Source organism: Mus caroli, unplaced genomic scaffold (genome assembly GCF_978045245.1).
Source record: "Mus caroli unplaced genomic scaffold, Mus_caroli_1 scaffold_11, whole genome shotgun sequence".
In the NCBI taxonomy this organism is placed as follows: domain Eukaryota; kingdom Metazoa; phylum Chordata; class Mammalia; order Rodentia; family Muridae; genus Mus; species Mus caroli.
In genome coordinates, this window is record NW_028227266.1 from 14978793 (window position 1) to 15003387 (window position 24595).

Here is a 24595-nt window from a genome sequence, read left to right on the forward strand (position 1 = left end):
AAGCCCGATGTCAGTAATATACTTCCTCCAGAAAAGCCACACCTCCTAAACCCCCCAATAAGTGCCATCAAGTGGGGACCGAGAATTCAAATGCCAGAAACTATGAGAAATACTTCTCTTTCAAATATCAAGGCTGCCCAACAGAATTAAATGGGGAGACATTGCTGACACCACCATACATCTTGATAGTAGGACATAGTAAAGTTATCCATAGTCATAAGTGATTGTGAACCTGAAAGGTTCAACATTAACCCACCAAGATTTACACACTAGTACAATAGTGGCATCATGGTTGTGGGGTTAACCAACAGTTCTCTAACTGCATTTGAGGCCATTCCCACAGGTTGGTAAATGCATGATTTGTATGTTAAGTGTTGTCAAACCTGTGGTTCCTTTTGCTAACTTGACATTGTGTCAAACTACTTTCTAAATTTTTATGTCTATATCCATAGACAATTGTTACTTTAAACCTTGATCAGAAAAGCTTCTCTAAGTAGGAGATGGCAGTGAATATAGAGGTTTATGGCTGCCCCAAGTTCTGAGGATAAGTAACTGTGAAGTGGCCATCCTACAACAGGATACTTATACTCCTACTCCAAGATTCCAGGAGTATTATGCAACATGGCACAGAGTCAAAGTAAGAGCTGAATATAAAGAGAACAGATCTGCACTGCCAAATTTAATTCAACTTGATATAAGCTAGAGCCATAGAACAGGAGGGAACCCCAATTGAGAAAATGTCTTCAGGAGATTGGGCTATAAGCAAGCCTGTAGAGGATTTTCTTAATTAGTGATTGATGATCAAGACCCAGCCTATCATGGGGCCACTCCCTGGTGTGGTAATCCTATGTTCCATAAGAAAGCAAGTTGAGGCTGGGCGTGGTGGCTCACGCCTTTAATCCCAGCACTAGAGAGGCAAAGGCAGGCAGATCTCTGAGTTCGAGGCCAGCCTGATCTACAAAGTGAGTTCCAGGACAACCAGAGCTATACAGAGAAACCTTGTCTCGAAGAAAGAAAAAAAAAAAAAAAAAAAAAGGCAAGCTGAGCAAGTCATGGGAAGCATTCCAGTAAAAAGCAACCTCTATGGCTTCTTAATTAGCTCCTACCTTCAGGTTTCTGCCATGTTTGAGTTCCTGTCCTGACTTCTTTTGAGGATGAAAAGTGATTTGAACGTATAAAACCTTTCCTCCCCAACTTACTATTTGGTCATGGTGCTTTATCATAGCAACAGAAGCCCTGATTAAGACAGAATTCAAAATGTTATTTCCTTGGTATGACAAGTCATAGAATGAACTTAAAATAATCGTGTTTGCAGTTGCCTGCATTAGGCCTGCATAAGACTAGGACTATAAGTAGTCAATAATAGAAGGGAAATAAGTTCAAGGTTATTCATGTATACAGGAAGAAGAGAATTTATTATCTTTATTTCTGTACCTATTGGTGAGTCCAGCAAGCTCTAGTGGCTACTACTACAGCATGTTCATAAGGATAGCCCTGTTTAAACTCAGTGGGTTAAAGATCCAAAGAGGCATAAATATGAGAAAAGGGAAGAAGGCTGATGGGGTGGGTGGAAGGGTAGGTATACTCTTCATTTTCTAGAGTCATAATGTCCAGTATACTACTGGCTTATGACCCATCCTTGTGGCCTTCAGCCATGGTCAATCTGAACTACTTCCACCAGATGCACTATCTGCATTAGTAGGATTTGCTCCATTCCTTGCTGAGTCAGGCAACTGCTTTTCTTTACACTTCTAGTGTCACCTTGATGATTTGACTTAGTAGGGGTGGTGGTTTGAATGAGAATACCTCCCTAGGCTCATATATTTCAATGTTTGACCCCCAGTTGGTGGAACTGTTTAAGGAGGAGGTGTCTCACTTGGGGTGGGCTTTAAGGTTATACTTGCAATGCTCCCTCTGCCTTGTACTTGCAGGTAAGGATGTAAGTGTTCAGCTACTGCTCCAGTACCTGCCTGCCTGCCTGCCTGCCTGCCTGCCTACTGCCATATGGTTACAGACTCACCCTCTGAAACAGTCAGCCCTTAGGAAACTCTTTCTTCTATAAGTTTCTTGGGTCAAGGTGTCTCTTTATGGCAATAGAAAAGTAACTAAGATACCAGGTGTGGAAGAAATTATAATAACTGGTTTACAGGATGGTGGAAGTGCCACATTAGCTGCCAGGGTCTTTGTATGGCCATCGATATTCACTTCATGCTTTTGCACAAGGTTCACAAACAAAAACTTCTAGTTACTGATTCAAAAGTTCTTATCACCTCTGACATCAAAGACAAGAACTATTTTTCTACTACAGTACAGATCATAAAAACATATTCTGAAGTATTGAATCATAAAGATTCACTTTACACTTGCTTTTAGGAAAGATACTATTGTGAGACCTTCCTATAAAAGAACTGGAAATAAGTTTAAACAAAAGGGTAAGGTTACCATCAAGAGGAAAAAGAGCACATTTGTTTGAGGGAAAAAGCCTGCTTTTAGAGATATTAGCAGTAAACAGGCAGGTAGAGCAAGATTAAAGAGATTAGGAAAAAGAACCTCTAATAACATGGCACTTTTTCATTAAGGCTGACCTTAAAGCAGCAAACAATTTTACAGTTATATTCTTTTGTTTTAAATATTCATGTTGCTTGTATTGATGTGTGGTGGTTTGGTTGGTTCGTGTGTGTGTGTGTGTGTGTGTGTGTATGTGTGTGTGTGTGTGTGTATGCACCATGTGTGTTAAGGTGCCTATTGAAGTATAAAAGGTCAGATCCCTTGGGGCTGGAATTACAGGCAATTGTTGGTGCTGGGAGACCAGACTCATGTCCTCCGAAATATCGGGAGGTGCTCTTAACCACTGAGCTCATCTCCGACACTTCTGTAAGATCTGCTCTCTGTACAGCAGAACTACTCAAATAAAGGGTACAGACAGTATGAGTACATTATCAGATCTTATTTTGAAATTCAATGTGCTTTAGTTCTCAAGAGCATTTAATATATGATAAGTCTAATTCTTAGAGGGTTTCTGTGTAATCACCAGTTGCAGATAGTCTCCCTTTTGCCTTTGGACTAACTAGTGTCCATTCTACTCACTACCTTGACATACAGTGAACTATGTGGTGATAAATTCCAATGATTTCTACAATGACCAATTTCTAACTTCCTTGGCTTATTTTTAATACTTCATTTCTTAGCATTGTCACAATGACAACAGGAAATAAGTTATTTATTACATTTTTTCCTCAAAATTAAGTAAGTTGCTACTTAATTGCCTCATCAGTTTCCTGATATCAATTTAAAAATAAATGTAGCTAATGAAGACAGATGTGCTCTCCATTCCTCATGAAGTAGTGAAGCCAGGTATTATCATTTACCTCTCTTGCCACTTTGTAAACCAGCTGGTTTAGAAGAGGAGTACAATCAACTCGAAGAGTGTAATTACCTGAAGAATATTTCAACACAAAAGTATTATTTCAGCAACCAAATGAAATACATTTATGCTTAGTTGCAACTTCTTATTTAAAATGTAATGTAACAATTTTTAATTCAAAATGCTCCTGAGGAGTGAGAAAGGCTGCAGTGCATTGTTTAAAGTGATAAAGGAATGGTGGACTCTAGTGGCTGAGGTTGTAGCTCCCACAACCAGCAGTCAACTTTCCTTGTAGCAACACTTCTCAGAGGACAGTGTCAAAGAAAGCATTAATACTAGAGAACACATTTTTCATTCTTTCATTCGAATCAGTAATTTAGATCAATTTATTAGACATGCTGTATGTTATAACAGCTTCAGGGCCAATAAACAAAACTGCACTGAAAATCTTGAGGTAAATACAATGTGTCCATTCAAAAGCAGTTCCAATAAATAGGGAAAATGCTATTTTAGTTTTCAAGAAAATGTTTTAGGAAGAAAATAATTTCTGTACAATATTTTCTGCAGAATATTTCTCTTGAAATATTCCAGCCAAATTTCATGAATTCTTGCACAAGAAAAGTGTGGTAGATACTTTAAGTAGCCATCCAGGACAAGCAAATATAAACCAAAGATAGAGCAAGAAAACTAGGATTCAGAGCTCAGCTGTAAGTCCTAATGATTGATAGGAATTATTTTTCTTATAGTAAAATTAAAAACTAAATTACTGAATAGTCTTGTCTAAACAAAAGATTTGAGATATATTAAATTTGAATTTATATAATTAAAAAATTTTTAAATTAAAAAAATTTCAGACACTCTGGAGCACTCCTATAATCCTAGTGGTGAGGAGGCAGAGGTGGGAGGATAGAGCATGTAGGTCATGGCCACCAACATGTTTGAGGCAATCTATGAGACTCTGGTCTCAAGACAGGCTAAAAGAAGACCAAAGAAACAAAAACTATACTAGCCAGAAATGAATTACTGAAAATGGAACTTACTCTTTTTCCCCCCTTTTATTGGATATTTTCTTTATTTACATTTCAAATGTTATCTCCTCTCTAGGTCTCCCCTCTGGAAACCCCCTATCCCATCACCCTCCCCCTGCCTCTATGAGGGTACTCCCCCATCCATCCACCCACTCCCGTCTTCCAGCCCTGACATTCCCCTACAATGGGGCATCAAACCCCCTCAGGCCCAAGGGCCGTTCCTCACACTGATGTCCAACAAGTCCATCCTCTGCCACATATGCAGCTGGAGCCATGGGTCCCTCCAGGTGTACTATTGGGTTGGTGGTCCAGTCTCCAGGAGCTCGGGGGTAGGGGGAGGACTTACTTTTTAAACACTGTATTTGACAATGAAAGAAGATGTACCTTCTATAGCAGAATCTGAGTTGATGTAAGCAATGCTTCTCTCCTGTAGGATCTTTGCATTCTCCTGCAGTTGAAGCAAAGTTGTTAATCACACTATTCTATGCACATATAAACAAAGTAATGACAACAATCTTCCACCAAAAAGTCTACTGATGTTTATATGTCAAATACAGTACCTGCCCACAACCACAAGTTTAAAGAAAAATTTAATAACTGCTTAATTGATGATAGCAATAAGATTAAAATAAGAAAATGAGAATATTATGAAGCTGTGTACTAAAAGCAAATGGTCCAACAAAAATAATGTCAGGTGTAATTCCTTGATTCTCTGTATCAGAATATTCTGAAATTAGGGTATAAGTTTTGGCAGCTGTACCCAAAATCTGCTGAATCTGAACTGTCGAAGTGAGGGCTGGAATCTGTTTTCTAACAAATGTCCCTAGCAATTGATCCTTATATCTATGAAGTTTGAGATCCACTAAGTGGATTCCTAAGTATAGTATAAGGGTGAAAAATATAAAAGTCCATTTATGTATTTTTATAAAAATCTATAGAGAAGTGAAAGAATAAAATAAAGAGTAAAATGCCCATTCTATGTGCTCAGGTCCTGGTTGAACAACCAGCACCAGCTTTTTCAGCTTCCTGCCTGTGGATATAATGTCATCAATTGCTTCCCATACCTTCCCTCCCTGCTTTCCTAGCATGATAGATTGTACCTTGGAACTATAAGCAGAATAAACTTTTTCTACCTTGAGTTGCTTTTCTCAGGCAAAGTGTTCTAACAACTAGAAAAGTAATACAGTTGCCTTGATTATAATCAAAGTCTCTATTACAGCATTTGCAGGGTCTCACTCTGTACCCAGGGTTGGACTAGAATTCATATAAACTTGGTGTGCCTCAAATTTAGAGACCTTCCTGCCTCTGCTGCCTGAGTGCAGGAACTAAGGTGAGCATCACCATACATCTTCATCTATGTTCTTACAGAAGTTAGTTAGATGTGCTACTGAATATAATAACACCTCTTATAGAAAGCTAGGAAGAATGTTGCAATGATTTCTGAATCCATACATTTATCAATGCAAATTTACTAACATAAATCTTAGATGTCTTTGATTATTATTTTAAATTTCTGAAATCAAAGGAACAAACATGTACATGTATATTATAAGAAGTCACACAGTCTACAAAAATTACCATGATCAGTAATATTTGACCACTCTAAATTAATGTTCTACTTTCAAATTGTATATTTATAATACTAGCATCAAAATTAAACTTTACAACATGTACAGAATTAACAAAGTTAAGTAATATCAGATAAGTAACTATTTGTGATATTGCTTCATATTATTAGTTTACAGTGATATAAGGAAAAATGAGTCAGAGGAAGGCATTTTTAAAACTATACACAGATATGCATACTTTACTTTAGATCATATGGATAAAATTGATACTTATATGTGATAAACAGATGGTAGACAAAGCAAATACCACAAGTCATATCTAACTTTATGAAAATGTATATGCTCACTTTAGACATTTTAGTAAAAAACTTAGATATTACCAACAAAGGAGAACTGGAAAGAAGAAAGAAGATGCCTAGGAGAGGCTCTTTAAGAGTTAAGAGCCTGTAAGAAATAATAAAAAAAGACAACTCTATGAAATACTACATTCAGCTACTCCACTAAAATGATTTAATTTACAGTATTATCATTTTATAATTAACATTATAACTGTTATGAAAGGCAAGACAAATTCACAGCTTGTAAATTCACATTATTTTGAGTTTACTGACTTTATTTTCACAATACAAATACAGAAAAAATATTTTGATAATAGTGTTAACTTAAAAAATTATTCTGATTTGCTAATAGTGTTAACATAAAAAAATGACTCTGATTTGCAAAACAAACATGAGAGTAAAAAATTATGTATTTGTAAATTTAGCTTGAGTCATTCCCTATTAGGTAAGATATAATCTATACAATATTATAATAAGTACCTTCCATGCTACTTACTTCAGCCCATTCAGTTGACCCCAGGAGCCCAAACTCCTCTGCATCCCAGCTGGCAAAAATGATAGTTCTCCTAGGTCTCCAGCCTGCAATCATGTTAGTGTACTTGATTAGCTATGGCCATCTACAGCTATGGGAATATTAAACAAGGCTCTTTCAATTACCAGTGACCAGAGAATTGTTAGTTACCTCCATTCACAAGTTTCCCAAAACTCTGCGCAATCTCTTGCAAAACTGCTGTCCCAGTGGTTGGGTCAATCCCTCCAAACACCCAGGAGTCACGATGACCTCCGAGAATGACATACCTGTCTGGACAAGTGTTCCAGAGAGCTTCAACTAGCACACATTACAGGCATTTGTCATTGTGTATTTAATTAAACTTTCTCCTGTATGAGTTTTCTCCACAGAAGACAACCAACAATGTAAAGTAAAATCTTTTAGAATGGTAACAACCTTCCCCCGAATTTCAGTGTCAAGTCAGCCAAAATAGTACGTTATTGACAGAATTTCATCTTTTTTAATTTTTTAAAAAGAAAATGTTTTTAAAATTTTAATTACTCACCAGGCTCTGTAGACCCTCTGATAGTTCCAATTACATTGTAAATTCTTGTGATTTTGTTAATGTTATTAACATGCATTCTAACGTTCCTAAAAATTTGAAAAGAATAAGTTAGTTCATACAGAGCATTGTATTTATTTTATTTAACATAACATTGAAAAAAAACCCCAAAACTATAAAAAACTGTTCAATGGGACACTGAATGCACATATCTCTGCCATCTCAAAAACTGGGTTATTTGAGACACTTACAATGCATTATTACAATTTTTTTTCATATGGATTTAGGCATGTACCTGAAAGCCAACTTTTAAAAACAATATTTTATATTTTCCTTCTAGTACTGTTACTGATTTTTACTTCTAACTCAAAATACACTATCAAATGCCTTAACTTTTTTCTTTAAACTTTATACTCTCACTTCACAGGAGTGACAGTGTGTTGTGCAATAACTAGAAAGATAAATCTATTGTTTGAACATATATTTGTAAAAATCCCTGTACAGAAGTGTTGTTTAAGCCGGGCAGTGGTGGTGCATGCCTTTAATCCCAGCACTTGGGAGGCAGAGGCAGGCGGATTTCTGAGTTCAAGGCCAGTCTGGTCTACAAAGTGAGTTTAGGACAGCTATACAGAAAAACCCTGTCTCCAAAAAACAAACAAACAAGCAAACAAAACAAAAAAAAAGAAAAAAGAAAAAAGAAAAAGAAGTGTTGTTTAAGTCAATAACAAACCACATATGTGAGAGTGTACCTAAGATTACAAAGGAACTAAAAGCACCATTGACACTGAGGCTGTCATGATGTCATAGTATAATGAATTACTTATATATTTGTGATAATACTAATATAAACAGACATTGTATTGACAGTCATTAATGTAGAGCAATGCAGTTATGTACAATGCATTGTGTACTTTCATTGTTAACTTCAAAAGTTTTTTACTTACTAAAAAAGAGTTTCTTGGTTCCAGGCGCTCTGACACATCCAGGATCACAGGTGAGGCCACAACATCTGCCACAACACTCAGTGTAACTGGGACCCCCTGGATCCAAGGATGCAGGAACCATGCCCAGCCAGAGGCATGGTTTGCACCAGTGCCCAGAGTGGACCCAGAGCACTGTCTCCACACCTACTCCTATAACACTCAAAGGGAGCTAGACTCCCAGGTGTTCTGACACACTCAGGATCACAGGTGAGGCCACAACATCAGCCCCATCACCTGGTATAACTGGGATCCCCAGGATCCAGGGATGCAGAAATCTCTGTCCATCCAGAAGCAGAGGTTCCTTCTAGTTTGAACCTGTGACCAGGGTGCTGGCTTCTCACTCACTCTCATAACACCCAGAGGAAGCTCAACTTCCAGGTGTTTTGACACACCAGGATCTCAACAACTCAAACACACCAGGATCAAAAGATCCCAGAGACAGCTTAACTCCCAGGAGCTCTGTCACACTCAGGATCTCAGGATCTCAGGATCACAGGATCATAGAATAACAGGATCACATGACTGACAGGCTCTAGTCAGAGACAGCAAGAGTAGTTAGCAATAGAGATAATAAGATGGCAAGAGGCAGGCACAAGACCATAAGCAATAGAAACCAATGCTACTTGACAATATCAGAACCCAGTTTTTTCCAAAATATCAATCCCTGGATACCCCAACACACCTGAAAAGCCAGATTCAGATTTAAAATTCCATCTCATGAATATTATAGAGGAATTTTAGAAGTACATAAACACCCTTAAAGAAATATAGAACACAGGTAAAAGTAGAAGCCCTTATAGAAGAAACAAATAAACCTCTTAAAGAAATACAGGTAAACAAACTAACAGATGAAGGAATTGGAAAAAAAAAACTGTCCAGGATTTAAAAATGGAAATATAAATAATGAAAAAAACACACAAAGGAGACAACGCTGGAGATGGAAAATCAAGGAAAAAGATTAGGAGTCACAAATACAAGCATCAGAATACAAGAGATAGAAGAGAAAATCTCATGCATAGAATATACCCTAGAAGACATTGACACAACAGTGAAAGAAAATACAAAAAGCTCCTAACTCAAAACATTCAATAAATCCAGGACACAATGAACAGACTGAACCTAAGAATAATAGGTATAGAAGAGAGTGAAGATTCCCAACCCAAAGGATCAGGAAACATCTTCAACAAAATGATAGAAGAAAACCTCCCTAAGATAAAAAGATGCCCATACACATATAAGAAGCTTATAGAACACCAAATGGATGGGACCAGAAAAGAAACTCCTAACATCACATAATAATTTAAACATCAAAAACACAAAACAAAGAAAGAATATTGAAAGCAATAAGGGAAAAAGGTCAAGTAACATATAAACAGAGACTGATTATAATTACACCAGACTTCTCAACAGAGACTCTAAAAGCAAGAAGATCTTGTGCAGATGTCACACAGACACTAAGAAAACAAAAATGCCAGCACAGGCTACTATATCTAGCAAAATTCTCAATTACCATAAAGGGAGAAACCAAAATATTCCATGACAAACCCGAATTTAAAAAGTATCTTTCCACCAGTCCAGCCCTACAGAGGATAACAGAAGGAAACCCAACACAAGGAAGGAAACTAGACCCAAGAAAAAGCAAGAAACTAATTTCATAACAACCCCCTCCCCAAAGAGAATCATACAAGCATAATTCCACCTCTAACAACAAAAACAACAGGAAGCAACAATCATTGGTCCTTAATATATCTGAACATCAATGGACTCAATTCCCCCAATAAAAAGACAGAGTAACAGGTTGGATACATAAAGAGGACCCAGCATTTAGCTGCATACAGGAAATATAACTCAGTGACAGTGACAGGCAGTAACTCAAAGACTGGAAAAAACATTCCAGGATAATGGTCCCAAGAAACAAGCTGGAGTAGCAATCCAAGTATCCAATGAAATAGACTTTCAACAAAAAGTTATCAGAAAAGATGAGGAAGGACACTACATACTCATCAAAGGAAAAACATACTAAGAAAAATTCTCAATTTTGAACATCTAATGCCCCAAATGAATGAATTTATGAAATTCCTAGGCAAATGGATGGACCTGGAGGACATTATCCTGAGTGAGGTAACCCAATCACAAAAGAACTCACACAATATGTACTCACTGATAAGTGGATATTAGTCCAGAAACTTAGAATACCCAAGATATAAGATACAATTTGCAAAACACAGGAAACTCAAGAAGAACGAAGACCAAAGTGTGGACAGTTTGCCCCTTCTTAGAATTGGGAACAAAACACCCATGGAAGGAGTTACAGAGACAAAGTTTGGGGCTGAGACGAAAGGATGGACCATCTAGAAACTGCCATATCCGGGGATCCATCCCATAATCAGCTTCCAAACACTGACACCATTGCATACACTAGCAAGATTTTGCTGAAAGGACCCAGATATAGCCGTCTCTGGTGAGACTATGCAGGGGCCTAGCAAACACAGAAGTGGATGCTCACAGTCAGCTATTGGATGGATCACAGGGCCTCCAATGGAGGAGCTAGAGAAAGTAACCAAGGAGCTAAAGGGATCTGCAATCCTATAGGTGGAACAACAATATGAACTAACCAGTACCCCCACTCCCCCCCCTCCCCGAGCTTGTGTCTCTAGCTGCATATGTATCAGCAGATGGCCTAGTCAGCCATCAGTGGAAAGAGAAGCCCATTGGTCTTACAAACTTTATATGCCTCGGTACCAGAGAACGCCAGGGCCAAGAAGTGGGAATGGGTGGGTGGGGGAGCACGTGGGGGACTTTTGGGATAGGATTGGAAATGTAAATGAAATAAATACCTAATTTTAAAAAAAGGAAAAAATGGGCTGAAATAGAAGTTAGGGAAATGAAACCTTTTACAGTAGTCACAAATAATATAGAATAACTTGGTGTGACACCAACCAAGCAAGTGAAAGATCTGTTTGTCAAGAACCTCAAGTCTCTGAAGAAAGAAACTGAAGAAGATCTCAGAAGGTGAGAAGATCTCCCATGCTGATGGATTGGCAGGATTAACAGAGTAAAAATGGCCATCCTACAAAAAGGAATCTTAAGATTCAATGCAATCCCCATAAAAATTCCAACTCAATTTTCATAGAGTTAGAAACAGCAGTTCTCAAATTTATCTGGAATAACAAAATCCCAGGATAGCAAAAACCATTCTAAACAATAAAAGAACTTATTGGGGAATTCCTGACCTCAAGCTGTATTGCAGAGACATAGTGATAAAAACTTCATTATACTGGTACAGAGACAGGCAGGTAGATCAATGGAATAGAATTGAAGACCCAGAAATGAATCCACACACCTATGGTCATTTGATCTTTGACAAAGGAACCAAAACCATCCCTTCTGAGGGGGCGGGGGGGGGGGGACAGCATTTTCAACAAATGGTGCTGGTTCAACTGGCAGTCAACATGTAGAAGAATGAAAATTGATCCATTCTTATCTCTCTGTACAAGGTCCAGGTGGATCAAGAACCTCCACATAAAACCAGATACAATGAATCTAATAGAAGAAAAAGTGGGAAAGAACCTCAAACACAGGGGAAATTTTCCTAAATAAAACACCAATAGCTTATGCTCTAAGATCAAGTATTGACAAATGGGGACCTTATAAAATTGCAAAGCTTCTGTAAGGCAAAGGACACTGACAATAGGAAAAAACATAAACCAACAGATTGGGAAAAGGTGGTTTCCCATCCTCCATCTGTTAGAGGGTTAACATCCAAAATATATAAAGAACTCTAGAAGTTAGACTCCAGAACACCAAATCACCCTATTAAAAATGGGGTAGAGAGATAAATAGAATTCTCAACTAAGGAATCTTGAATGGCTGGGAAACACTTAAAGAAATGTTCAACATCCTTAGTCATCAGGTAAATGCAAACAAAAACAAACCTGAGATTCCACCTTACACCAGTCAGAATGGCTAAGATCAAAAACTCAGGTGACAGTAGATGCTGGCGAGGATGTAGAGAAAGAGGAACACTCTTCCATTGCTGGTGGGATTGCAAACTGCTACAACCACTCTTGAAACCAGAGTGGTTCCTCAGAAAACTGGAAATAGTTATACCTGGGGATCCAGCTATACCACTCCTGGGCATATACCCATGTATATACCCATGTATATGCTTCAACATGTAATAAGAACACATGCACCATTATGTTCATAGCAGCCATATTTATAACTGTCAGAAGCTGGAAACAACCCAGATGCCTCTCAACAGAGAAATGGATTCATAAAATGTGGTACATTTACTCAATGGAGTAGTACTTAGCTTTTAAAACAATGACTTCATGAAATTCACAGGCAAATGGATGGAATCAGAAATATCATCCTGAGTGAGATAACCCAGTCACAAAAAATAAAACACAAAAGAAGCTCAGAATACCCACAATACAACTCACAGACCATATGAAACCCAAGAAGAAAGAAGATCATCCCAAAGTGTGGATGCTATAGTTCTACTCAGAAGGGAGAAGAAAATAATTTGGGAAAGTAGAGGGAAAGAGGGATCTGGGTTGGAGAAAGGAGAAGGAGGGAAAACAGGGGTCTGGTTCGGATACTGGAAGAGATGGGAGAGAAGTGCAGAGGGTCAGGAATTTGAAAGGACAGTAGCAATGGGGGAAAGGGACCTGGGGTTAGCCACTAGAAAGTCCCAGATGCCAAGGACCCAAGAGTTTCCCAGGACCCAACAGGAAGGTCATTAGCAAAATACCCAACAAAGGTATTATGGAACCTCTAGAGACCAGATCTAGTCAATAGGCACGGCCCCTGGTTGAGGGATGAGCCACCCACCCATCTCAAAAATATTAATACATAATTTGTCCTGTCAAAAGGAAATACAGGGATAAAGTGTGGAGCAGAAACTGAAGGAAAGACCATCCAGACACTATTGCTTGCTTAGAGGAACCTGGTATAACTGTCTGGCAAAAAAATATGCAAATGCACACAGCCAACCATTGGATTGATTGTGGAGACTCCAATGGCGAAGTTAGGGTAAGGAGTGAAGGAGCTGAAGGAGTTTGCAACCCCATAGGAAGAACAACAATATCAACCAACCAGAACCACCCCCTGCCCCAACCAAAGCTCCCAGGGACTAAATCAGCAACCAAAAAGTACCTATGGGGAGACCCATGGCTCCAACTGGATATGTAGCAGAGGAGATGCCTTATCTGGCATCACTGGGAGGGGAGCCCCTTGGTCTTGTGGAGGCTTGATGACCCGGGTGAGGGGAATGCTAGAGCACTGAGGCAGGAGTGTGTGGCATCAAAGAGGCAGGAGGAGGGGATAGAGGATTTGTGGAGGAGAAACTGGGAAGGGGAATAACATTTGAAATGTAAATGAATAAAATAACCAATAAAAAATGAAAATGTTTCCTTTAACACAAAAAGCCATATTAAACCAACAGCAGTCTCATTCTCTTTGTTTAAATCATCTCTGAATGGCATCAAGAAGCCACACTCAGTGACTGATCAATCCATTTATGTGTACATAAGTACACTCTGATGTTCTACAGGTAACACATTTCTCAAAATATATGCCCCAGTTAAAGTGGTATGTGGTTATATTTATAGTAATATTTGCCGCTCAATAACTTTCTTCATGATTGGGAAAGTGGTCTATAAATGTATTATTTAAATTTGGCCTTAGGAATACCTGAAGAATATGATAAATTCTATTGCTAAATAAGAATTTGAAGAGTTGTACTTAGTGGATAATTACATAGTGGAACTTCCATGGGCCAACCATTTTGATTTTGATTTAGGCTGGACTTTAACATTCATTCAGGGTATAACTAATTTAAAGGCCAGGATAAATTCAGGCAACCATAGTCAGATGTCCTCCATCCCAAAGGCCACATACACACTATGTCCCAGAATGACTTGTATAAATATTGAGTTGTTTATTCCCCACAGGAACAGAAAAACAAGCCATTATTGACTGTAGATATAGAAAGAACTATAATTTGTTATCTGTGCTTAATTAATAGAAGGAAGGATTCGGTTGCCAAGCTTGCATAATTTGAACTGAAGATGCTCCTAAAAAATTTCTGAATGCATAATTAATCCTAATCCTAATCATAAATAAATAATAATCAAATAAAATTTTCCTCTAGTTATATATATATATATATGTATATATGTATATGTATATCCTTAAACATTCTTTGAACCGATTTTAACACCAACTCCTAGCTCTTTTATTAACTAATGAGTCTAATGAAATACAGAATAAATTTTCATTTCATACCTAACAGTTATCTCTTTAAATTATCCTTTACCAATTTTGGAAGTCCATCTGTATATACCATAGCTTCATCTTGAAGAAGCAGTACAGGCAGTTAAAAATCCATATTTTATATACCTGTGTGTTTAGCTTTAATTTTGCCCTGCTGACTTTGTGTTCAATTGTATTTTCATTTTTCTTGGGAAAGATAAAATTATTCTTTATTAATACAAGCAACATGAGGAACTGGTCTTATGTATTATTATTTGATAATATTCCTAAATGGACAAATAAATTATCAAGTCTATGAGGTCAAAGGGAAGAAAATTTTTAAGGATTTTGTTGTTGTTTCTATCCATTTTTTTTAAACAGTTCTTTCTTTTTTTTTTAAAGATTTTATTTATTTATTATATGTAAGTACACTGTAGCTGTCTTCAGACACTCCAGAAAAGGGCGCCAGATCTCGTTGCGGATGGTTGTGAGCCACCATGTGGTTGCTGGGATTTGAACTTTGGACCTTCGGAAGAGCAGTCGGGTGCTCTTACCCACTGAGCCATCTCACCAGCCCTGTTTCTATCCATTTTTAACTAAAAACATAACAATAAATGAGAACAGTGTTGGATAACCAGATTCTAGTCTCGGTATGCCGTAAGCTTTTCTGTTTATTATATATATATATATAATATATAATATATATAATATATATATATATATATATATATATATATATATATATATAATATAATATATATAATATAACGCCAGGGCCAAAAAGTGGGAATGGGTGGGTAGGGGAGTGGGGGGGGAGGGTATGGGGAACTTTTGGGATAGCATTGGAAATGTAATTGAGGAAAATACATAATAAAAAAATATTTTAAAAAATAGTGATTACAATGATACACCCATTGAGAATTGTTGTATCACATGGTTTCCTCATTTTTTTATATATATATATATATATATATATATATATATATATATATATATAAAACAAGATTTTTTTTAATTAGGTATTTTCCTCATTTACATTTCCAATGCTATCCCAAAAGTCCCCCATACCCTCCTCCCCACTCCCCTACCCACCCACTCCCACTTTTTGGCCCTGGCGTTCCCCTGTACTGGGGCATATAAAGTTTGCAAGTCCAATGAGACTCTCTTTCCAGTGATGGCCAACTAGGCCATCTTTTGATACATATGCAGCTAGATCTATGTGTGTGTGTGTGTATGTATACATATACATATACATATATACATAATATATATTATTGTAATATAGTGTGTGTATGTGGTGTGTGTGTGTGAGTGTGCATGTGTGTATGTGTGTAGAGATGGGCCAAGGAAGACAGAAGAGAGAAGAGGGAGTTAGATTCCCTAGAGCTGGAGTTACAGCCATCTGTGTGCCAACATGAGTACTGGGAACTGAACTCCAGCCCTCTATGAGAGCTGGGATAGCACTTATTAACAAGTGATCTCTCCAGACCCCTGAGGAAACAAAGAGAAATTATGGATGTATTTTGTCCATATCTGTCTGTTTCTGCACTTAAATTTTTTCAAAGCCTTTATCTTGTATAACTATGTTACCTTTCCCTCCCTCTGTAGAATAGTAAACTTTATAATTTATAATTTATAACTGTTCTGATTGAATTATAATATAAAGTCTGTAAGTAATTCAAATTCTAAATTCCTACAAAACTAAGAAAACTAAACTGTCACCTTAAATTTTCTGAAACAAACCAATCTGAACAATAAAAACATATTCTGAGCATCAGAGTACACTCTGACTTACCAGCATTAACATTTCCATTTCTCAAATCTTTCAGGTAAATTGAACTTTGTACCATGGCCTGTGTTTCCACAACTACACTCTCTGTCTGCTTTTACTCAGACCAACAAGCATATATGATCACTCTTCTACAACAGCCTCATGTTAAAACAATTCAAATTATAGCTGGACAGTGGTGGTGCATACCTTTAATCCTAGCACTTGGGAGGCAGATACAGGAAGATCTATGAGATCAAGGCTAACCTGGTCTACAAAACAAGTTCTAGGATATTCAGGACTACGCAGAGTCTTTCAACACTGTCTTTAAAAAGAAACATGAAAAAATAGTGATTACAGGCCATCACTGGAAAGAGAGGCCCATTGGACTTGCAAACTTTATATGCCCCAGTACAGGGGAACGCCAGGGCCAAAAAGTGGGAATGGGTGGGTAGGGGAGTGGGGGGGGAGGGTATGGGGAACTTTTGGGATAGCATTGGAAATGTAATTGAGGAAAATACATAATAAAAAAATATTTTAAAAAATAGTGATTACAATGATACACCCATTGAGAATTGTTGTATCACATGGTTTCCTCATTTTAGCTTATTTATGCCATGTGGTAAAGGATAAACCATAAGTGATTTCTTTCCCTGTGCTCCTTTTACTGTCTCTCAATTTACCCATCATAAAAGTTATTAGGAAAATTTATTTAAACATTAACTTAAAAATGGAAGTTAAAAAAAAAACTGCTCCAAATGTTATCAGACTAAACTCAAACATAGTAATATTTCATCTTGTATTATGATATCATCTCTGAAGAATTCAGTAGTTTGTTCTGTAAGTCTTTTTGTGTTGGTAAAAAATGATCTGTTACTCACTAGTGGGAAGGAAAAAAAAAGAAAGGCACACTTTATCTGGTAGAACATTATCTTGACATTTTTCTGTTAAAATAAAACTTATCAGGGCTATTAAAGAACACAAAATTACCTGGAATATTCACTTCCTGTAAAGCCAGGCCCGATATTGTAACTGACATTTAGACTTCCCTTCCAGCTTTTGTCTGGTGGAGCAGTTCCTCCCAAGTTGCTGTCAAAAGTACATGAAAGAACAAAAATACTGATTTTGAAGAAACAATTAGATTGGTAGTGATAACATATATGTGGAAAGTCTTTACAAAAAGGTTCCTCTTGGAGCTTTCACTCTGGAAAGATTCATAGCATAGACAAATAAGTAACATGTGACATGTTAGTTACAAAGCTGAAGAGGGGAAAAAAAATCCAAAGGACAGAAAAATAGCAATACCCTTGTCATACTTGTTATACTTAGAGAAGCTGAGAGTTGAAGACATCCAAAAGAGGGAACATTAAAGATTGTGATAAAAAAGCACTGACTTTTTAAAGAAACTGCTGACTACATAGGAAGCACCTATTAAGGAACAATAAAGTTATTGAGGTAGAGTCATTTAGGAAATGGAAGTTGAGAAATAGGCAATGAAATACAGATAACACTACCAGCAAATATTAAATCAATGCTCGCTGCAGTGCACACACTTCCCTCTGCTGTGATTCAGGACACAGCACAGTTCTCATTTTCAGGTAAGAAAATGAAATCAGACCATGAGAAAGTAACTTGTATAAGATCACACATCTGGTGGCCAGGATGATTGTGTATTTAAACCATAGAAATGTAGCTAGCCTATGAACAACTAAGGACATGAAAGTATTTAATTGTTTTCAAACAATTGGTGATTTTAAGCTTTGGATAGAGTTTCATATTTGAGAATTGCATCTGAGCAGAGAATTTTAAATTATTTTTCTTATTACTTAAACTGTTCTCATGAAAATGGTGTTCCTACTTCAATATTTATTTTGATAGATAGTTACTCTTAATGTTACTGAGTTATAGAGTAGACATAAACATCTTAGAGCAAGGTCAACATTAATATCCAGCTAAAAGACTATACCGTAATAGTCTCTCTGCATCATTATATCCAATAGGATGTACAGGTATGTTTGGAATCCCCACTGCTTCTTCAACAGGAAGTCTGAAGGTGTATTCTGCAAGAATTAAAAATATAAGTTAAAACTATTAGACGATATAAGTGAGGTCAAGATTATGCAAGAAATCCTTGTATTATTATTGCAGATTTCTTCTATGTTTACAATTAAAGTAAAATTAAAGCTTACCAAAAAGTCAAATTGTATATAAACTGCTCTGTTTGAGTCAGCAGTAAAAAAACAAGACATTTACATTTTAAGGTAAATAAGATCATGGAGATTGTAGACCTTTAAACTAAACACTTTAAATAATTATCTAAAACTTTCTAAGATTATTTTATTTGCTCAAAAGACATTGTGAATTACTATTATAGAAACTCCAGTAAATTGTAGGCTTGGAAAATGTGTCTAAATATTCTAAAGCCACATATAACAGGAGAAAAAAATTATGAGATTTTGAGAAATAATTACATTTATCCAAATAATAAGACAATATTTTCTACAGAGGAAGATAGTGAGGTGCTGTCAGCCTGACCATTTTAGGCCTAGCTATCAAGCAAGAGAGACTAAAAAGAACGCCTTCATTCTCATTTCTGAAACAACTTATAAGTGACAAGACATACGAGATAACAGTTCTAAGAGTTTTCCTTATTATTTAACTATTTTTATAATTGGCTCTTGAAACAAAAAGCTTAAAAATATAATTATACAAAGAAATCAGCAAGTACCATCCAGAGACTGCCACACCTGGGGATCCATCCCATATACAACCACCAAACCCAGACACCATTGCATATGCCAGAAAGATTTTGCCGACAGGACCCTGATATAGCTGTCTCTTGTGAGGCTATGCCAGTGCCTGGCAAATACAGAAGTGGATGCTCACAGTCATCTATTGGATGGAACACAGGCCCCTAATGAAGGAGCTAGAGAAAGCACCCAAGGAGCTAAAGGGATCTGCAACCATAAGGAGGAACAACAACATGAAATAACCAGTACCCGCCAGAGCTTGTGTCTTTAGTTGCATATGTAGCAGAGGATGCCCTAGTAGGCCCTTGGAGGAGAGGCCCTTGGTCTTGTGAAGATCATATGCCTCAGTACAGGGGAATGCCAGGGTCAGAAAGTGGGAGTGGGTATGTTGGGGAGCAGGGCTGGGGGAGAGTATAGGGGGCTTTGGGGATTGTATTTGAAATGTAAATGAAGAAAATAAAATTTGAGCAGAAAATAGCACATTTTTTGTTTTGTTTTGTTTTGTTTTTGTTTTTGTTTTGAGACAGGGTTTCTCTGTAGCCCTGGCTGTCCTATAACTCACTCTGTAGACCAGGCTGGCCTTGAACTCAGAAATCCACCTGCCTTTGCCTCCCAAGTGCTAGGAGGTAAACCACTGCCCTGCTAGAATAGCACATCTTAGTGAAGAATTTACTGTGTGACTACGTGTGTGTGTGTGTGTGTGTGTGTGTGTGTGTGGTGGGGATATTTGGGTGGGGGAACAACACATATTCAAAAGACAATATTGTGGACAATAAAACATATTCCACTAAGTGTAAAATTTATACAAAGTTTATTGCTTGACTATAGTGGAATTAGAAATCAACAATGAAAAAAATACCTCCAAAATTCTTGATAAGTTAAGAACCCAATAGTTGGATTCCCTGCTAACTCACAGAAAACCAGGGAGGCTGCCTGCAGATCTCTTATCGCCCTGTCCTCACAGTTCCAAATCCCTATTCTCATCTCCAGCTCTATAATAGAACACCCTTGGCAGCCCCCCTGAGACTTATACCCATCTCCTGTGGATTTCGCAGATCTTCTCCCATCTAACCTTCCTCTACTCCATTACTTTGCCCCAGACTCCAACCTCAGCATACACCCCTGCTAACCCTCCATCTGGATGGCCTCTCCATCCAGAGCAACCAGGGTAAAGAGACACCTACACCTATCCAGAAACCCACCTACCACCCAGTTGATCATTCCTAGCCTTGTAGCAGGAAATATATTGCAGTCTCCATTTCCTCTCTGACTCCAGTACAATGAAGCAAAAATATCCAACCCTAACACTCCTTCCCCCAATTCACCCCTTTATTCCAGCATCCAATACCAGCAGGCATTCACTGACTGAGGACACACAAGACTAGGAGAACAAGGAAGTGGCCACTAACTCTAGGAGACAAGCCCAAGCTAACCCACATAAGCTATGCCTACCAGAAAACTAGATGGGCTCCCTTCAGACTTTCTTTTCTTTCTCTCTTAACCCAGATCCAACCCATAGTCTCAACAACAGAACATCTTTGGCAATATTCCACATCTCCTTGTTCCCATCTCCTGTGGATCCCTTATCCCCTTTTAACCTTGTTCCCCACACTTGCGCTTTCCCAGCCATGAACTCCAGCATGTTCCCCCTACTAACCCATAATGCCACACCCTCCAAAATACCATGTAGACTTTCTTCAGATCTACTCTTTCTGTGTTCCCCAAGATCCAATACCAGAGTCTCATCCCCATCTCTGCAGTAGAACACCCATGGCAGCCTTCCCTACTACCATACCTCCTCGCTAACATCTCAGGTTAATCCCAACAGATCATCCCTTTCTAACATCCCTCCATTCCTTGTGTTTTTTTTTCCAACCCCCCCCCCCCAACCAGCAGGCACTCCATGCTAACCCACAAGTCATGCTTGCCAGAGAACTAGGTAGGTTCCCTACAGGCCTCTCTCTTCTCTCTATTCCCCCAGTTCCAGTCATCAGTTTCATATCCAGCTCTACATCAGAAAATTTTGACAGACTCTCCAACTCCTTCTCCCATCTCCTGTGGATCTCAAAGTTCTTCTAACACTTCTCTTCCTCTATTTTCTTAACCTCAGCCCCAATCCCAACAGGCTATGCTAACCCAATGGACTCTCATTCCAGGACAACAAGCAGGCTGACAGCAGATCGACACCTTTCCAAATACTCCTGTTTCCCAGTTTCAAGCAAATGGAACAAAAGAACAAGCTACTGTAGCCATTTTAATATCTACAAAATAGACTTCAAACCAAAACTAACCAAAGTAAATGGAAAAAGACACTACATACTCATCAAAGGAAAATCCATCAAGATGAAATTCCATTTCTTAACATCAATGCCCCAAATATAAGGGCATACATGTTTAAATGAACAAACAAACAAAAAAATCACCACTACAGATGAAAGCATATATTCACACACACACACACACATACACACTAACAGTGAAAGGCTTCAGTAACCCGATCTCACTTATGTACAGGTCATCCAGACAAACTATAAAGAGAAATACTGGAACAGACATTGTAAATCAGATGAACCTAATAGATATTTATAAAAGATTTTACCCAAAAAAAGAATATTAATTCTTCTCTACACCTCATAAAACTTTCTACAAAACTGAACACATACTCAGGCACAAAGCAAGTCTCAACAGATATAGGAAAATTGAAATAACTCCAAGCATCATACTAGACCAGCTGATGATGATGATAGAGGACTTTAAGAAGGACATAAATAACAACCTTAAAGAAATACAGGAGAACAGTTGAAGGAATAAACACAAAACCATCCATGGTCTAAAAATGGAGATAAAAACAATAAAGAAATCACAAAGGGAGACAACCCTGGAAATAGAAACTTAGGGAAGAGATCAGGAGTCATAGATGCAAGCATCACCAACAGAATACAAGAAATAGAAGAGAGAATCTCGCCAGGCATGGTGGCGAACACCTTTGATCCCAGCACTTGGGAGGCAGAGGCAGGCGGATTTCTGAGTTCCAGGCCAGCCTGGTCTACAAAGTGAGTTCCAGGACAGCCAGGGCTACACAGAAAAACCCTGCCTCGGAAAAAATAAAAAAGAGAGAGAGAGAGAGATTGAATCTCAGGGGCAGAAGATACCATAGAAAACATTGACCCAGCAGTTAAAGAAAATGCAAAACACACCAAGCTCCTAACCCAAAACATCCAGGAAATCCAGGACACAATGAGAAGATCAAAGTCAAGGATAAAAGATATAGAAGAGAGCAAAGATTCCGAACTTGAAGGGTCAGTAAATATCTTCAACAAAATTATAGAAGAAAACTTCCCTAACCTAAAGAAAGAGATTGCCATAAACACACAAGAAGCCTCCAGAACTCCAAATAGACTGGAACAGAAAAGAAATTCCTCCCATCACAATACCAAATGCACAAAACAAAGAAGGAGTATTAAAAGCAGTAAGAGAAAAAGGTCAAATAACATATAAAGGCAGACCTATAAGAATTGCACAAGACTCCTCAGCAGAGACTATAAGAGCTAGAAGATCCTAGGCAGATGTCATTCAGATCCTAAGAGAACATTAATGTCAGCCCAGTCTACTATACCCAACAAAACACTCAAATACTATAGATGGAGAAACTTAGATATTTCATGACAAAACTAAATTTACAAAATATCTTTCCTCAAAGCCAGCCCTACAAAGAATAATAGATGGTAAACTCCAACACAAGGAGAGAAATGACATCATAGGAAAAGTAAGAAAGTAATCTTCTTTCAACAAACCCAAAAGAAGATAGCCAAACAATTTTACCTCTAACAACAAAAATAAAAGGAAGTAACAATCACTTTTTCCTTAATATCTCTTAACATCAATGGACTCAATTCTTTAATAAAAAAAACATAGACCAGCACACTGGATACATAAACAGAACCCAGCATTTTGCTGCATACAAGAAACACACCTCAATAACAAGGACAGCAGTACCTCAGAGTAAAAGACTAGAAAAAAATAATTTTAAGCCAATGGTCCCAAGAAACAAGTGAGAATAGACATTCTAATATCTGATAAAATGGATTTTCAACCAAAATTTATCAAAAAGATTAAAGGACTCATTAAAGGAAAAAAATCTACCAAAAAGAACTCTCAATTCTGAACATTTATGCTCCAAATGCAAAGACACCCACATTCATAAAAGAAACTTTACTAAAACTCAAAGCACACATTGCACCTCACACAATTATAGTGGGAGACTTCAACATGCCACTCTCATCAATGGACACAGATTATGGAAACACAAACTAAACAGAGGCACATTGAAACTAACAGAAGTTATTAACCAAATGGATTTTGCAGATATCTATACAAATTTATATCCTAAAACAAACGAATATACCTTCTTCCCAGTACCTCATAGTACCTCCTGCAAAACTGACCAAAATTCAGTGAGAAAACAGGCCTCAACACATACAAGAAGATTGAAATAATCCCATGCACCTTAACAGATCACCAAGGACTAAAGCTGGTCTTCAATAACAACAAAAACAACAGAAAGCCCACATACACATGGAAGCTGAACAACCCTCTACTCAATGATAACTTGGTTAAGGAGGAATGAAAGAAAGAAAGGGGGGAGGAGGGAGGGAGGGAGGGAGGGAAGGAAGAGAGGGAGGGAGGGAGGGAAGGAAGAGAGGGAGGGAGGGAGGGAAGGAAGAGAGGGAGGGAGGGAGGGAGGGAGGGAGGGAGGGAGGGAGGGAGGAAGGAAGGAAGGAAGGAAGGAAGGAAGAAAGAAATTAAAGACTTTTTAGAATTTAATGAAAATGAAGGTACAACATACCCAAACTTAAGCAGCACAATGAAAGCAGTTATAAGAGGAAAACTCATACCTCTGAGTGCCTCCAAAAGGAAACTGGAGAGTATACTCTACCAGCTTAACAGCACACCTAAAAGCTCTAGAACAAAAAGAAGCAAGTATACCCAAAAGGAGGAGACAGCAAGAAATGATCAAACGCGTGGCTGAAATCAACCAATTAGAAACAAATAGAACTATACAAAGATCAACAAAACCAGGAGCTGATTCTTTGAGAAAATCAACAAGATAGATAAACCATTATCCAGACTAACCAGAGGGCACAGAGACAGTACCTATATTAACAAAATCAGAAATGAAAAGGGACCTATAACAACAGAAACCAAGAAAATCCTAAAATCACCAGATCCTACTACAAAAGCCTATACTCAACAACACTGGAAATTCTGGATGAAATGGACAATTTTCTAGACAGATGCCAGGCAGCAAAGTTAAATCAGGATCAGATAAACCATCTAAACAGTCCCATGACCCCCTAAAATAGAAACAGAAACTATCTACCTTATTTGTTTTATGAAGCCACAGTTATGCTAATACCAAAATGAGCCAAAGACCCAACAAAGAAAGAGAACTTCAGACCAATTTCCCTTATGAATATCAATGCAAA

General features: G+C 37.8%; 1 protein-coding gene across 1 annotated transcript in view; it reads right to left on the reverse strand.

Annotated features, from left to right (window-relative positions):
- The window catches only part of Naalad2 (N-acetylated alpha-linked acidic dipeptidase 2), a 69142-nt gene that overhangs the window by 22769 nt on the left and 21778 nt on the right, over window positions 1–24595 (reverse strand). The window contains exons 9-15 of the mRNA XM_021172007.3: window positions 18326–18419; window positions 17350–17448; window positions 7354–7439; window positions 6981–7100; window positions 6795–6877; window positions 4777–4840; window positions 3369–3436 (exon numbers count right to left, since the gene is read on the reverse strand). Coding sequence (XP_021027666.1) covers window positions 3369–3436; window positions 4777–4840; window positions 6795–6877; window positions 6981–7100; window positions 7354–7439; window positions 17350–17448; window positions 18326–18419 — 614 coding nt within the window. The remainder of the gene's footprint in view (window positions 1–3368; window positions 3437–4776; window positions 4841–6794; window positions 6878–6980; window positions 7101–7353; window positions 7440–17349; window positions 17449–18325; window positions 18420–24595) is intronic.